Below are 14,483 nucleotides of genomic sequence, written 5' to 3'. Positions count from 1 at the left end.
TTATTACATAATAAGATGTTATTCATAAAATGAACCTATATGTGTTAAGTATACCTACCTATTCGAATAACTAACCCCCATATAAGTTGTCATAAAATTTCTATATAATTATAGAATTGCGTGCGACTGACTGCAGTTTTATACTTACTTTGAATAATAAATATATTCAAGGATTCTAAATTAGTCTGTTCTTTTACTTAAAAAAATTACTTTGTAGGTAAATTGGGTTTATTATTGTTTGTATATATCTATGTAAATTTTAGAAGAATATTTTTAAGGAACCCCTTAATCATTGATTTGTTTATGTCTGGAAAAACAGATGCCCATATTATTTAGGTGTCTATACCTATTAATAAATATGTTCTAATATCTTACATTCCTTTTATGAAAAAAACAATTCTATATGATCATCTCTACTCGGAGTTTAACTATTCGTACAGTTAAAGATGGTACAAATAAAGGAAAATGAAAGAAACCACCCACATTTTGCTAAAACCTCATGGAATGTGTTTCTTAGGCGTCAAATATCATTAGTATGGTATGAGTTAGTGGTACAAATGTTTCTATTTGTTAATAAATAATAAATTGTTAATTCAATGAAACGATCAATGTTAAAGTTGGCTTACAAAATTAATAAATAGGCAACTTGAATTACATATATGTGTAATAGTTTTCGATTAATTGACAAACATTTAACATTTACGTCGTATAAGTTGCCTATTTAGTAATTTTTTAAGTGAATTTTAACATTGATTGTTTTATTGAATAAAAAAATTATTGTTTATTAACAAATAGAAACATTTTCACCACAAACTCACGCCTTCCTTACTAATGATATTTGACAACTAAAAAACCCATTTCATGAGATTTTAGCGAAATGCTAGCCGTTTCTTTCATTTTCCTTTAATAGCTGATTTTTGTAGTACTATTACTGTACTTACAAATAGTCAATAATAGCAGTCATAAACAGGCTTAAATCTTTAATAAAAGTAACAGATGTCTATGAAACAATTAGATCATTCATAAATTACACTCTTTATTGTACTAAAAAGTGGATAATAATTTTACATTAAAAATAAAATTATTATATCCACTATTAATCCAATCATTTTAGGATTTCACCTTGGAATCTAACTGAATAAGCTGAAATATTTGTACAAATCTTTATTTTGATAGTACAAACATTGTCTCAAAAGTCACATATAGCCAAGTGTCAGCGTCCTTAGATATTCAAGGACAAAAATCGCAAAAAATCAGTTTTTTGTTAATATCTCGTTTCTTTTGTCTTCAATTGTATTTACGTTTATTGTACTAAAAATTGTATCTACGTGTATTGTACTACGTTTACGGGACAAGCTTTTATTGTACTAAAAAGTAGAAAATCATTTTATCTATGAGTCACTCATACCTGACTACTTGTAAAAGTTGAGGTGCTCAATTTAAAATATCAAAAACGCCTAATCCACTTCACATGCCTAATTATTTTTCGATTCATTCTTGATATTAGGCGCCCTCAAGCTTTTAGCAATAGTCGGGTATGAGTGACTCATAGATAAAATTTTTTCTACTTTTTAATAAAATAAAAGCTTGTCCCTTAAAAAGTTATTTAATTAAAATTATTAATTTAAGAGTAAAAAAAATGTATATATATCAAATATGGTGGAAGTGTTGGGAAACAAACTAACTGTGCATGCAAAATTTTAGCTCAATCGGAAACCGGGAAGTGGATCATATTTGACTTGCAAGATTTGATTACAGACAGACAACGAGACACGTGAAACTAAATAAAAGAATGGTTATAACCAGAATTTTTGAAAATTGATTTTCGAAAATTGTTGACTTTATGAAACGTTTGCGACCAAATTTTCAAATCATATTTTTATTATGGAACTAAACTTTTTACATTTATTTCAAATTATTATTATACCACTTAACATATGAGAGTGAGACTGTACACTTCAACGGAAAAACCCACATTACGCTTTTTTATTTGAACAAATAGAAAGAAACGAACGAATAATGTTTGAGCATAAACATAGAAAAAAAATTTCGTCTCAAATAGACTCAAAACGAGCATTATTAACTCGAATACTTGAATCACTACAAGTATACCCACGTATACTATAAAATATCTCTTCACTAAACAAATCAGATATTTTTATACCATGTATATATGAAATATATCATAGTATATTAAGTTCAGTCCCAAGTTTGTAACGCATAAAATATTGATACTATGAACAAAATTTTGGTATAGGTGTATCACCTAATTAGTCCATTTCCAGTTGTCCGTCCGTCCGTCCGTCAACATGATAACTCAAAAACAAAAAAAGATATGAAACTGAAATTAAAGTGTACTCAGGACGTAAAAAGTGAGATCGAGTTCGTAAATGAGCAACAAAGGTCAATTGGGTCTTGGGTCTGTAGGATCCATCTTGTAAACCGTTAGAGATAGAACAAAAGTTTAAATGTAAAAAATATTCCTTATAAAAAAATAAACAACTTTTGTTTGAAACATTTTTTTGTAAACATCACTGTATACTCACGAGGGCACACATTAGATGCTTTTATACTATGTATTAATATGGGATTATCAGTTATGTATGTGTGACATGTATAGGTATATGTGTAATGTGATAATCAACACAGTCTATACATGGTATTTTAACCATTAACTCAGTCAATTATTTGTTTTCACTTGTTTTTTATAAATGTTATTCCTGACATATAATCTCATTAGTAAAATAATTATTTTCAGGGAATGGTAGATTCGAAGGGATGTATAAAATCTTATTTAGGTAAGTTTGTTTTTTTTTTTTTGTTAAATATTATTTCTCTGTATGTTATTAATTTAATGGTTCATTTAATATGCTAGCAAGCATGTGTTTTCTAAATGATGTTAAATTAACGGTGGTTGTTATTCTCATCTAAATAATTAGGGTTCGCTGTATCTGAAAATTATTTAAATTATTGAAAACTATTTTTTATACATTTTCATTTTGAATTAATAGAGCACTATTATTCAAATAAATTTAAATAAGTTTTAACAAATTTAAATAATTTATGTTAATTTACATTTAAAAATATTTTTTTTTTTTTTTTTTTAATTTATTTATTTAAAGTCGTTTTTTAACTTCGAGGTCATTAAAAATATTGTTTATACAATTTCGTCTCTTATTTTTACAAATTCTAATGCAACAAGTTTAATTAATTGTTATTTTCAATAATTATAATTTGACATTTGCTATACCATTTACATTAAAGTAGTCATATTTTAAATAAAACACATGATTTTTTATAAATTTTTTAAGACGATAGCGCTGCGATCGATTCAGCTGTGTCCCTTACTTGTATTATGCTCTCTGCCAATAGTTGTATTGTATAATGGGTTTTGGTTGGAAGAAGCGCAAATAAGTGCTTTGAAAATATTTATATTATCACCAGTGGCGGATTTACCAGCAGGCTGAGTAGGCTGGAGCCTAGGGCGGCAAATTTTAAGGGGCGGCAAATTTAGTTCATAAATTTTTTATTTCGATTGACAAAATTTAGAAAAAATTATAATACACACACAAAATACGAATTTCAAAAATTATAGAGGAATTAAAATATTCAACAAAAACCGAAATATAGTCCTATATACAGTGCTAAATAATAAATTTCTGGATCATTAAAAAGTCTGTCTTTATTCCTGCGAGATCAGAATCTAGGAAGCATTTATCCAAACTTGGATATAGTACTTCGTATGGCTCTTTGTACACCAGCGACAAATTGTTCAGGGGAAAGAAGCTTCTCTTGCTTGAAGAGAGTAAAGAACTACCTCCGATCGACTTTAAGTCAAGAAAAGCTAAACGCTTTAGCTCTCTTGTGCATAGAGTCAGAGCTAATAAACAAGATTTCGTACGACGATATAATAAATGATTTTGCGAATTCAAAGTGTCGCAAAATAGTATTGTAATGCTTTTATAATTTGACTTGAATTATAATACTAACAAATAATTAAGAAAGGATATATTTATTGTGTTGTTTTGTAACTGTAAGTGTGATAATAAATATTTATCAACGTTCGCCAAATCTAGATTTTTTGTGTAAGCTTTATTCCTATTACATAAGTATTGTATAGTTTTAACACATACCTTAACTTACTTTAAAATTGGTACATGTTTGAGATATTTTTTGCATAAAATATTGTTTTTTGATAATTCTTTGCTGTAAAAATAATCAAGGATCTAACACGGTACCATAGTTCTCGATGATACTAACCATACGGGAAAAGTTGATGTAATGAGGATAATGGAGCACAAATCATAAAGTTGCAATTTTATTGATAGATAATTGATATGATTGTGAACTAAGATATCAAAATTTAGAGGCGGCAAAAATTGAATAGCCTACGGGCGGCAAATCTCTAAATCCGCCACTGATTATCACAAAACTTAATGTGCCCTACGCTTTAACCATTTTTATAATATGATAACACTGGTCGACACATATTTTATACCCGAAACAAGAGTATACTTTTTGAAAGGTTTTTGTCGTAAAATTGCTTCAGCACGTCACTTTTTCGCCCCTTAATATGGAAAAAAACTTGTTTTTCCATTAAAATCGAAGATGTTTCACCGTTAAATAATATTTATTCACAAAAAATTTACGCCGTCAGAAAATACCATTCATTTCCCTTCAAAAGCCATTTTGAAATTTTTCAAAATTTTTTCCCAGGAAATAGAATAAATGGATAATATCTAAGTGGAATTAATTAATTATACCTATATATTTATATTAGTAGTAATACATTATTTTAATTATAATAAATATTATATGATTTCTCGTAGAGCAAAAGGGATATCGGAAAGATTTAAAAAGTATTTTAAAGGAAGAGAGAGGAAAAAGGATGGCTCTCAATTTCCATACGAGAAAAGAATTACATAGTGGTTAGGTAAAAATATTTCAAAATCTTATGTCTTAGAAAAATCATGAAGCCGAATTCGAATTCAGCACTTCAAAAACTTTACAAAACCTATCGCATCAAGAGTATAAAAAAAAACCAATTTTGTTACAGTCTGCAGCAAATCCGGTAGTTTGGATTTTTCGTATACAGTAGAATCTCGATAAGTTAAAGTCCAAGGGAAACACAAAATATTTTAAGTTATAGAGGTTTTAAGTTATCAAGTGTCTATGTTAGGTAAAGGTTAATATAGAGGTATGTACATGTTTCTATGTACCCTAGTTAATATAGAGGTATGTACATGTTTCTATGTAGTTACTGAGGGACTATACAGAGATTATTTATTTAAGTTATAGAGGTTGCGTATTTTAAGTTATAGAGGTTTTGGGCTCTGATGGGAAGGTAACATAGTATTTTTTGAAGTAAGAGAGGTTTTTATGTTACCGAGGTTTAAGTTATCGAGATTCTACTGTACTTGTTTATGATTTAATTCCAATAAATAACCCATGTTTGTGACCTCGAGCGACGAACGCAACATTGTGAAAAATCGAAAAAACCCGTGAAAATTTCAGCTTTTTTTCAGATTTTGACGCTTATAGCTCTAATGGGGTAGTTTTTGAAGTGCTTTTTCAAGATTTTTTTAAAGTAGACTAAATTTTCTACAATATGAGACTAGAATCGTTACTGAAGACTCAATAGTTTCCGAGGAAAGCTATTCAAAATTCACCATTTTTTCTAACTTCGCAATTTTTTCCCAATATTTCAGACGTCACTCGAACTACTCTAGCGAGTTCTACTTACCTCCGACGGAGTGTGCTAGTGTTGTTCATGGTCACAATTCATTCAAAACGACATAATATTGTAAAGAATTGCGAAGTTCGAAAAAATGATAAACTTTGAAAGGATGTATCTCGGAAACTATTAGGTCTACATAGACGATTGTAGTCTCATATTGTAGAAAATTTAAAAGCATACTTAAAAAACTACCCATTTAGGGTTGTAATACCCAAAATCAAAAAAAAGCCGAAATTTTCACGGGTTTTTTGATTTTTGACAAAGTTGTGTTTGTCGCTCGAGGTCGAGGTTACTTACTGTATTATAACCAGTGTTATCAACTTATCAATTCTTTTCCTTGCTCTTCGAAGGAATATATCCAGAATTTTATTTAATTAACTTGACAATTTTTCCAATACAAGTATAGGTACTTTTTCGAGTAAAATGTTTTAAACTAGTGAGAGACAAAATATCACTTTAAATTAGAAAGCTATTCCTTGTAAAAACACCAATATTTTTATGAAAACCCGAATAGATTTGACAGAAATTTAATCAGAAAATGTACTGTTTTTTTTTTCAAAAAGAATAACAAATTCCTAAATAAAAATAAAAACGAAAGTTTTGTTTATACCGTTAAAGTTATAATTACTTTTTTTTACATACAACTTATCTTCCTTATTTTGATTTTTCATTTGTTTCCTGGAGAGTATAGTAGTCATTTTTTTTCTCATATAAAAATCTGTTAAGTACAGGAAAAAGTTTATTTACAAAACTATAGTAAGTAATTAGTTGATAATTTCAAGGGTATGAATGTATATAGAGATACCTACTCCTGTGTTGTGACTATGAATATAATGAATTTAAATAAAAAAATAATGAGTACACTTAAGTGATTCATTACAAATAAGTGATCATACACAATTAAAGAATTAAAATGATAAAGACAAATAAATATGTACCGGATGTCACAATTGTTTTGAGTTATATAGTTAATTTTACTATTAATTACTATTTGATTGAAGAAAGGTGAATCAAATCAAAAGGTTGCTGCAACTGTTTAAGAATTTAATGAAATTGAAATATGATTAAACTAAATGTTATTTAAACTAGGCAATTTGTATGACGTAAATAAAATAAAATTCTCTAAAAATTTCGTAAACTAGGCAATTTGTATAACGTAAATGTTATAAAGTGCTCTAAAAATATCGTAAAAGCGTCAAAAACCGAAGTCTTTTTTATTATTTCTTTTTGGAAAGTGCCGTAGGGTAATGTTTCTTTTCATAAACAGAATTTGTGATAAATTTTCTTCATGATGTAAACTTTTTTGAAGCTTAATCACCGATTAAAATGCAATAATATAAAATTTTGCGCCGCAAGAGGCCCCAAAACTGTGTTTATTGTGACCAAGGGACTTAAATTTATTATTTACCGCAAAGAAAAATGAACATTCACCGTACTTGCTCAAACAGTCGGGACTACTACAACCGAGAGAATCTTCTGCCAATTTTTTACATGCAACAATAGCATGAATTAAAACATACGTAATCGGCAGACTTGTTAAAGTATATAATATAATACGCCCGTTTTTCACAATTTGAAACACACCTGACAGGTACTTCTGACGTAACCGCGAGAAATTGTAGCTTTGTGGCGAGTACCTTAGTCAAGGTGGAGACCAGCTCTTTAGTCGAGTTCGAACATGAATGCATCCTCTTCAGATTAATTTTACAAGCATTTACAGCCGAGAAAATCTTCTGCCAATTATTTTATGAATTCCAGGTAGTATAAATTAAAATTTTTTTTAAATTTTCAATTATAAATATAGACGGGGTATTCTTGCAACCGCGCTACCCCAGGCAGAAAGTACGTTTTGATACTTAACTATAATTAAATCAATCATAAAAAAAATATAGCTTTGTGGTGAGGACCTTAGCCAAGGTGGCGACCAGCTCTTAGACTATTTAATATGCCTTCTGTATAAGGTTCAAGTTGATTCTCTGTACGATCTACGAGAAATTAATGATTAAAAACAGCCCTTTTTACATGATGTTGGTTTTTTAGTCAATAAATGTTTTTAAAAATGTTTTATCATTTACATAAAAAACTTTTATCAATATTCCTCAAATTATAAACTTTAAAATCATATCAAAATTAAGAACTGTGCATAAGTTGAAAAACTTTTTTTGGTAAAAACACTGACTATAATAGTTAATTTCTTATAAACTGTACAGAGAATCGATATGAATTTTTCTCAAAAGACGTATAAAAGAATGATTAATTGATAAATAAAATTTCAAATCTTTGATATCATTTTTAATTTACGATATCGAAATACCTTAAAGAGTTGAAATGTAAAAGAAAAAAAATTAAAAATGTTATTTATCAAATAATCATCCTTTTATACGTCTTTTGTGGAATAAATAATTCATATCGATTCTCTGTGCCCTTTTTTTAGTCCTAAATCGTTCAGAGAATCGATATGAATTTTTCTCAAAAGATGTATAAAAAATGATTAATTGATGAATTAAATTTCCAATTTTTTAACTCATTTTCATTTTTTCGATATCGAAATACCTAAAAGAATTTTTCTCTTTAATTGTTCTCGGTTTACGTGTGAAAAGTTTAAATTCGTTGATTCTATTGATTTCCATCGTCTCTGCGTGATATTATAACGTAGGCGTTATTTCTGCATCCATTCCTGATTTTTTGCAAGTTCGTAAAACAGAAATTTTACGTCCAAGGAAAAATTGAATAGTATAAATTTTTTTTTTCACTTTTTACTAAGCAAACCTGCTTGCTTATCATTAGTAAGCTTATTATCAATATCATAAAAAAGACAATAAAAAAGTTTAGAAATAATTCTCGTTTCTTGTGACCGGATTTAACCCTAAATATAACAAATATAAATTAAATGAAACACTTTAAAGCTTTTGAAAATGATAAAGTCGTAAAATGAAAAAGCAACTGATATAATTTAACTTCTAGAGTTCATAGTATTGAAAAAAGACGGAACAAGTTCGAATAATCTAGAATTCGGAAATAAACGGTGGAGATATAGAAAAGTTGTAAAATTTTTTTTCTTGAAATTGTTTTACTTTTCTTGAATATACTTTCATTTTCGGAGTTTTATACATACTGTGTCCAAAAATAAGGTAACATTTGAATTTAAACTGCGCGCGTTTGTTGTGCATTATGAATTCCTTCAGCCCGGCCAAACAGTAAACAATGAATATTATTTGAACGTTATACGTCATTTGCGTAACGCTATCCGCCTAAAAAGGTCGGAATTGTGGAAAGACAATTCATGGTTTTTACATCACGATAATGCACCATCCCATATTACACTCATAATTCGTGATCTGGCGCCGTGCGACGTCTGGCTGTTCAGCAAGCTCAAAAGACCGCTCCAGGGACACCGTTTTGATACGATAGAGGAGATTCAAGCCGCAGCGAAGACGGAACTGAAGGCAATCCCGGAAAGTGACTACAAACAGTGTTTCGAAGATTGGAAAATCCGTTGACATAATTGCATTGCATCGGGAGGGGTTACTTTGAAGGGGATGAAATTGATTTGGAAGAATAAATATAGAATTTTCAAAATAAATACAATGTCACCTTATTTTTTGGGCACAGTAGTATACCTATACTCTAAATTTAATTAAAAAAAGGTATTGTTTGATATTAATAAATATTGTCTTCTCTAGAATTGAAATATTTTCTAAAAAAATTCTATGGGTTGATTTTTTAATAATATACTGTTTTGCAATACTTCTTAATCACAAAAATTTCAAATAAAGATACAAATAATATACCTACAAATAATATTACGAAAGAAACACAGTGTTTTTAAATACCTAATTAGAAATTTTAGGGGAACTTCGAATCATTAAACATTTAAACATTTCATAAAATTTGGCGGTATTCGATTTTATTTAGAAAACCTACTTGGTCTCGAAATAAAAAAATCTATTAAAATAGATCAACACTCATCGTAAACATGAATCTTTAATCGAATATTTCAATGATGACTAAAAAATTGTGTTTAAAGTTTTTATTTTCTCTTCCAACTCTTTTCTATTTCATTCTCACAGGAGAGAGTTTGTTTTTTAAGTTTTTAATAAACTTTTCTGATACACACAGGGAAACGGTAAAGTTATTTACACGTAACTTCGTGTATGCTAATATAATAATACTTAATAACATGCATTGGTCGAATATTTATTTTAAGATATTCTAAATTTAAAAAAAGCTTCTATATGAATTTACCCGAATCGAATACGAACGTTTATATCGTGTTTACTCGCGATAACGAAGCACTGAATTTCGTAAATTTGAATAGTAAGACGGATTTGAATGCGGTTTGCTGCATTCGATTCGTTGGAGCGTCAGAAAATTTTGTGAACAAAATTGATTTATAAGAAATTAAAAATATGCAATTTGCATAAATAATATGCATTTTTAATAATTGCACTAGAGTTATGCCCACCCGCTTCGCTGGGTTTAAAAGTAAAGACCTTTCTATAACACTCGAAATAATGGTAAGGATTGTTTTACACAGGTAAAATATATGTATGGTTTTCTATTTTTTTAAATGTATAATAGTAATTATTCATTGAGTATATCAGAAAAGATGGCCGTGAAATATTTTATATTGACTATTTTTAAAGATATCTGTAATTTATGGTAATGTCAAATGACTACTTTTACAGAAATCTGTTATTTATGGTAATGTCAAATTAAATTATTTATTTATTTATTTATTTATTTTTTATTAACATATCTTTATAAATTATATTTCATATGTTATTCTGAATTATGAGCTATATTGCTGTACAGTTTCATTAAAAACCATTCGCTAGTTTTAGCATGAAAGCGTAACAAACAAACAAACAAACATGCTTACTTTCGCATTTATAATATATAGAGATAGAGAAGAAGAGAAGATAGAGATTTACAATTCGGTTAATAATGATAAAAATGATTCCAAACTTGTTACTCGGAGGTTTTTAGGGTCGCTGGACATTAATGTATCGAAGAAATTGATCTCCGAGGTACCTGATGCCCAGGGTGAACGGTATCCCGGTCGTCTCTTGGAGTTTTAGGGAAATTCGGTATATAATCAGTCCAAACTCGTTAATCGGGGTTTTTTGGGGTCGCTAAACACGAATATCGTGACAGGATTGGTCTCTGAGGTACCGGGTATCTAGAGTATTTCGGGTACCTTGAGTACCCCGGGCAATTTTGACTCGATATTCGTGTTCAGCAACAACAAAAACCTCCGGTTTATTTAAATATTAATATTTACCTACGGTTAATTAAAAATGCTATTATGAAATGCATATCTTTTATACAAAATGCATATTTCTAATTTCTTTTCTCAAAATCCTGACGCTCTAACGGATCGAATACAGAAAACCGTATTCAACTCCGTGTTATTGTTTAAATTTTTCGAACTTTGACTTTTTTTAGTGTTTTGTTTCTGCGACTAGTTATGAAGCATTGCACGTACAATGTATTGAGCGTACCAACGAACGCGAGCGTGTTATTCGTATTGTAAGGCGTTCGTATTGTAGCGTTCACAAAATAAAAAATAATAAAATAAAAAATCAACAAAAAAGAAATATATATGTATATATATTATAAAATAAAACATATGGTGATTTCATGGATGTATTTGTTAGGAACACTCACTCTCAATTTACTATTTATATTTATATACAAAATAAATTAATTTTACTAATAGAGAACGGAATTTTATGAATTTATTGGTGTTTTTAGTCGTAAAATTTTGTTGGTCCCTTTTTTTTCCGCTAACAACTATTCTAAAAAACCTTTCTTAGTTTCTATCGTATTTGGGATCAATTAAAAAACATACCAATAATTTTCTATTTTAGTCGAATTGGTGGGGGCTTTGAGGCCATGACCACGCTGGTCCCGTCCTAAATTCGGCCCTGAAATTAGTTATTAGACAGACAGAGAGATCGAACATAGTATCTTACGTCATACACCTACTATGTTTGCTATAAGAACTCCATGCTGAATTCTGTTTTGCTAGAAAGAGATAGGAACAAATCTTCGATGAAGGAAGGAATATCATTACCCGTTGTTTAAGGATATTTTTCGATTTTTCGACGTTTCGTTAATTTATTTTGACTTTATCGTCCTCACGAATTATTATCTACTCATTTTATAATTGGATACGATCATGTCTCAAAATTCGATATTTTCTTAAGGGGTTATATCGCATTGCGAGCGTAAAAAAACACGGTTTTTTATGAGTATCTTTTGGGAAAACTATTTATTTTATATAAATATAAAAAACGTAAACATATAGGAAATTTCTTTAATTTTAAGATCCCGTTATCCAATTTCAAAAATTTGATATAGTAGGGGAGCGGAGGGTAATACCGTACACCTAACTTTAAACGTGTATTTCTTCGAACCTACTTAATAGAATAGAATGCTTTATGTATCAAGCTATCATAAATTTAGTCTAGTTTTATATAAATAATCCATAATTGACAGTGTCCAATATGACAGTGTCAAAATCAAATTATTCTATAAAGTTATTTGTACGGAATTACCCGAGACTTGCGTCTAATTCCGTACATAATTTTAAGAACCTAAAAAGCCTGAAAAAAGGTATTTTTTCTCAAATAAAAAAAAATAATTTTAATTAACTGTGGGTAATCTTTTATTTATTCACAAAATACACAGATATAATCGTCCGCAGAATTTGCGCCACTACACAAAGCATGTGCCCATTTGTCACATGACACACATCTGTACCATAATTCTATATCCTTACCAAATTCATTACATATTACACACAATTCATGACTCCTCATATTTCTGATTCTAAATTTACTGCTTCTATTGGTGAAATAAGTTCATGTGATATCTCTGATTCTGCATTTTCTGCTGCTTCTGGAGAAATAATTTCATGCAATGCTTCATTTCGGGTAATACCGTACAGTGTACGGAAATTCCCGAAACCGAATTCAAATTTCAAGAATGAGTATTTACCTAAAAAAAAATTCAATAAAGGGATTCTTTGATCAAAATCTTATTATAAAGATATTAATAGTCCGAAATATAATAATTTCATTACAAAATTTAATAAAAATAGGTACTTACACTTATTTTTTGATGTTTAAAAGTTGTAAAAACGAGCGCCAAATCACATAACATCTATTTATACCAAAATTATTACCCTTAATAGCACAGTAACTTAAGAGGCTACACTAACACTACTGCGCTAATGATTGACACCAAGCAAACGCACGCAGCTCAATTCCTTCAGGATAAACAGTGATGTACGGAATTAGCCGCTGTACGGTATTAGCCTCCGCTCCCCTACTGCTCCTGTAGGCAATCTCTTGGAGGGTCTCCAAAAAAAAGTGTCCGGCGGTGAGCCTCATGTCTCTGATTTGGTTATCTAAAATGAAAAAATCCAGAAGATTTATTTAGTCGATTGGAAAATACAGGTATTAATCGAAGTAATAGTCAAAATTATAATTTTTGACAAAATAGCGGCTTCCAAACAAAAATTTCAAAATTATTCGAAAAATTTCCAATTTCAAAGTGATATCGAAATAATTTTCAAAAATCTTATTCCTTCGATTAATATCTGGAGAAAATATCTAAGAAGAAAAGAAAGAAAATATTGAAATGTCTCATCGATTTTGAAAACGCTGTTTCGAGAAAAACGCGTTTAAAGTTTCAAAAAACGTATACATTCAGTTAAAATTTTTTGGTGAGTTTATCTTCGTGAATATTTCTCGATCAACTTGCAATTATCAGAGTACATACTTAAATATATGAACATTCCAGAAATTATAAAAAATCGCTTCTTTGAAAATTCTAACTGGATATAGCTCCTTAATTTTTTAAATATTGCATTTTTTTATAACAAGAATTGTACTGTGCTAGTAAAATATAAGTACCTTTACATAATCGCTTTGATTTTATTAATTAATTTCAGTCAGTGTCAGTATAGAGTTTTATTTATTGTTAGACAGGAAGCTGTGGTTTTACAATCGATTTTCTGATTCACGTTAGAATATATGTCGTTGATACAGTTTATGAAATCCGTTAACTTTTAAAATGTCTAATTTAACTCTTAAATACTATTTATAGCCAGGCATATTTTTATTTATACCTTTCAGAATTGACTTACAAAAGTGGCTGATTGTAAATTTAAAGTATTAGAACCTACTCAGGAGCCTTGCAGTCTTTGGCAAACCTACCAAATTACTTTTAAATCTTATAGTGATGTGTTCAATCTTATGGTGGAACACGAGCCGCGAGATTTGCTCTGAAAACCAGACATCAAGTTATTATTCCGACTACTAATTTTACTGTGATCTATGGTAAGGCAAATTTCAACGTAAAATATATTTTTTTGTGTTATTTTTTGTCGGTTGTTTGTTTTACTCTTGGCTTCTGTTGACTTTTAATAATATTATAACACATTTTGATAAGCGCATAATAAAATTTAAGGTCAATTTTTTTTACGATATTCGAATATTTCGCTACGAGTAAAATGATCCCATTTATATACGTTAAATTGATCCCTATTTTGTGTATAAAATTATAATAGATAGGATGATTTCCCATCATGTGACGGGTCTTGAATGTGATAATTTAGATGATTTTACCAGTGATTTTTGTTTTCATACTAATCGTTGTATGATGTAAAAGAACAATTATTATTTTATGTGTTTTAACTGTTTCGTAAAAAAATTCAATGGGATTATTTTACCCA

General features: G+C 29.1%; 1 protein-coding gene across 1 annotated transcript in view; it reads left to right on the top strand.

Annotated features, from left to right (window-relative positions):
• LOC123293839 overlaps window positions 1-14,483 on the top strand; it is a 75,720-nt gene that overhangs the window by 3,624 nt on the left and 57,613 nt on the right. The window contains exon 2 of the mRNA XM_044874780.1: window positions 2,759-2,798. Within this exon, the coding sequence (XP_044730715.1) occupies window positions 2,762-2,798 (37 nt within the window). The 5' untranslated portion in view covers window positions 2,759-2,761. The remainder of the gene's footprint in view (window positions 1-2,758; window positions 2,799-14,483) is intronic.

This window comes from Chrysoperla carnea, chromosome 2, assembly GCF_905475395.1.
Source record: "Chrysoperla carnea chromosome 2, inChrCarn1.1, whole genome shotgun sequence".
NCBI lineage: Eukaryota > Metazoa > Arthropoda > Insecta > Neuroptera > Chrysopidae > Chrysoperla > Chrysoperla carnea.
This window is presented reverse-complemented; position numbering and strand designations above follow the sequence as displayed.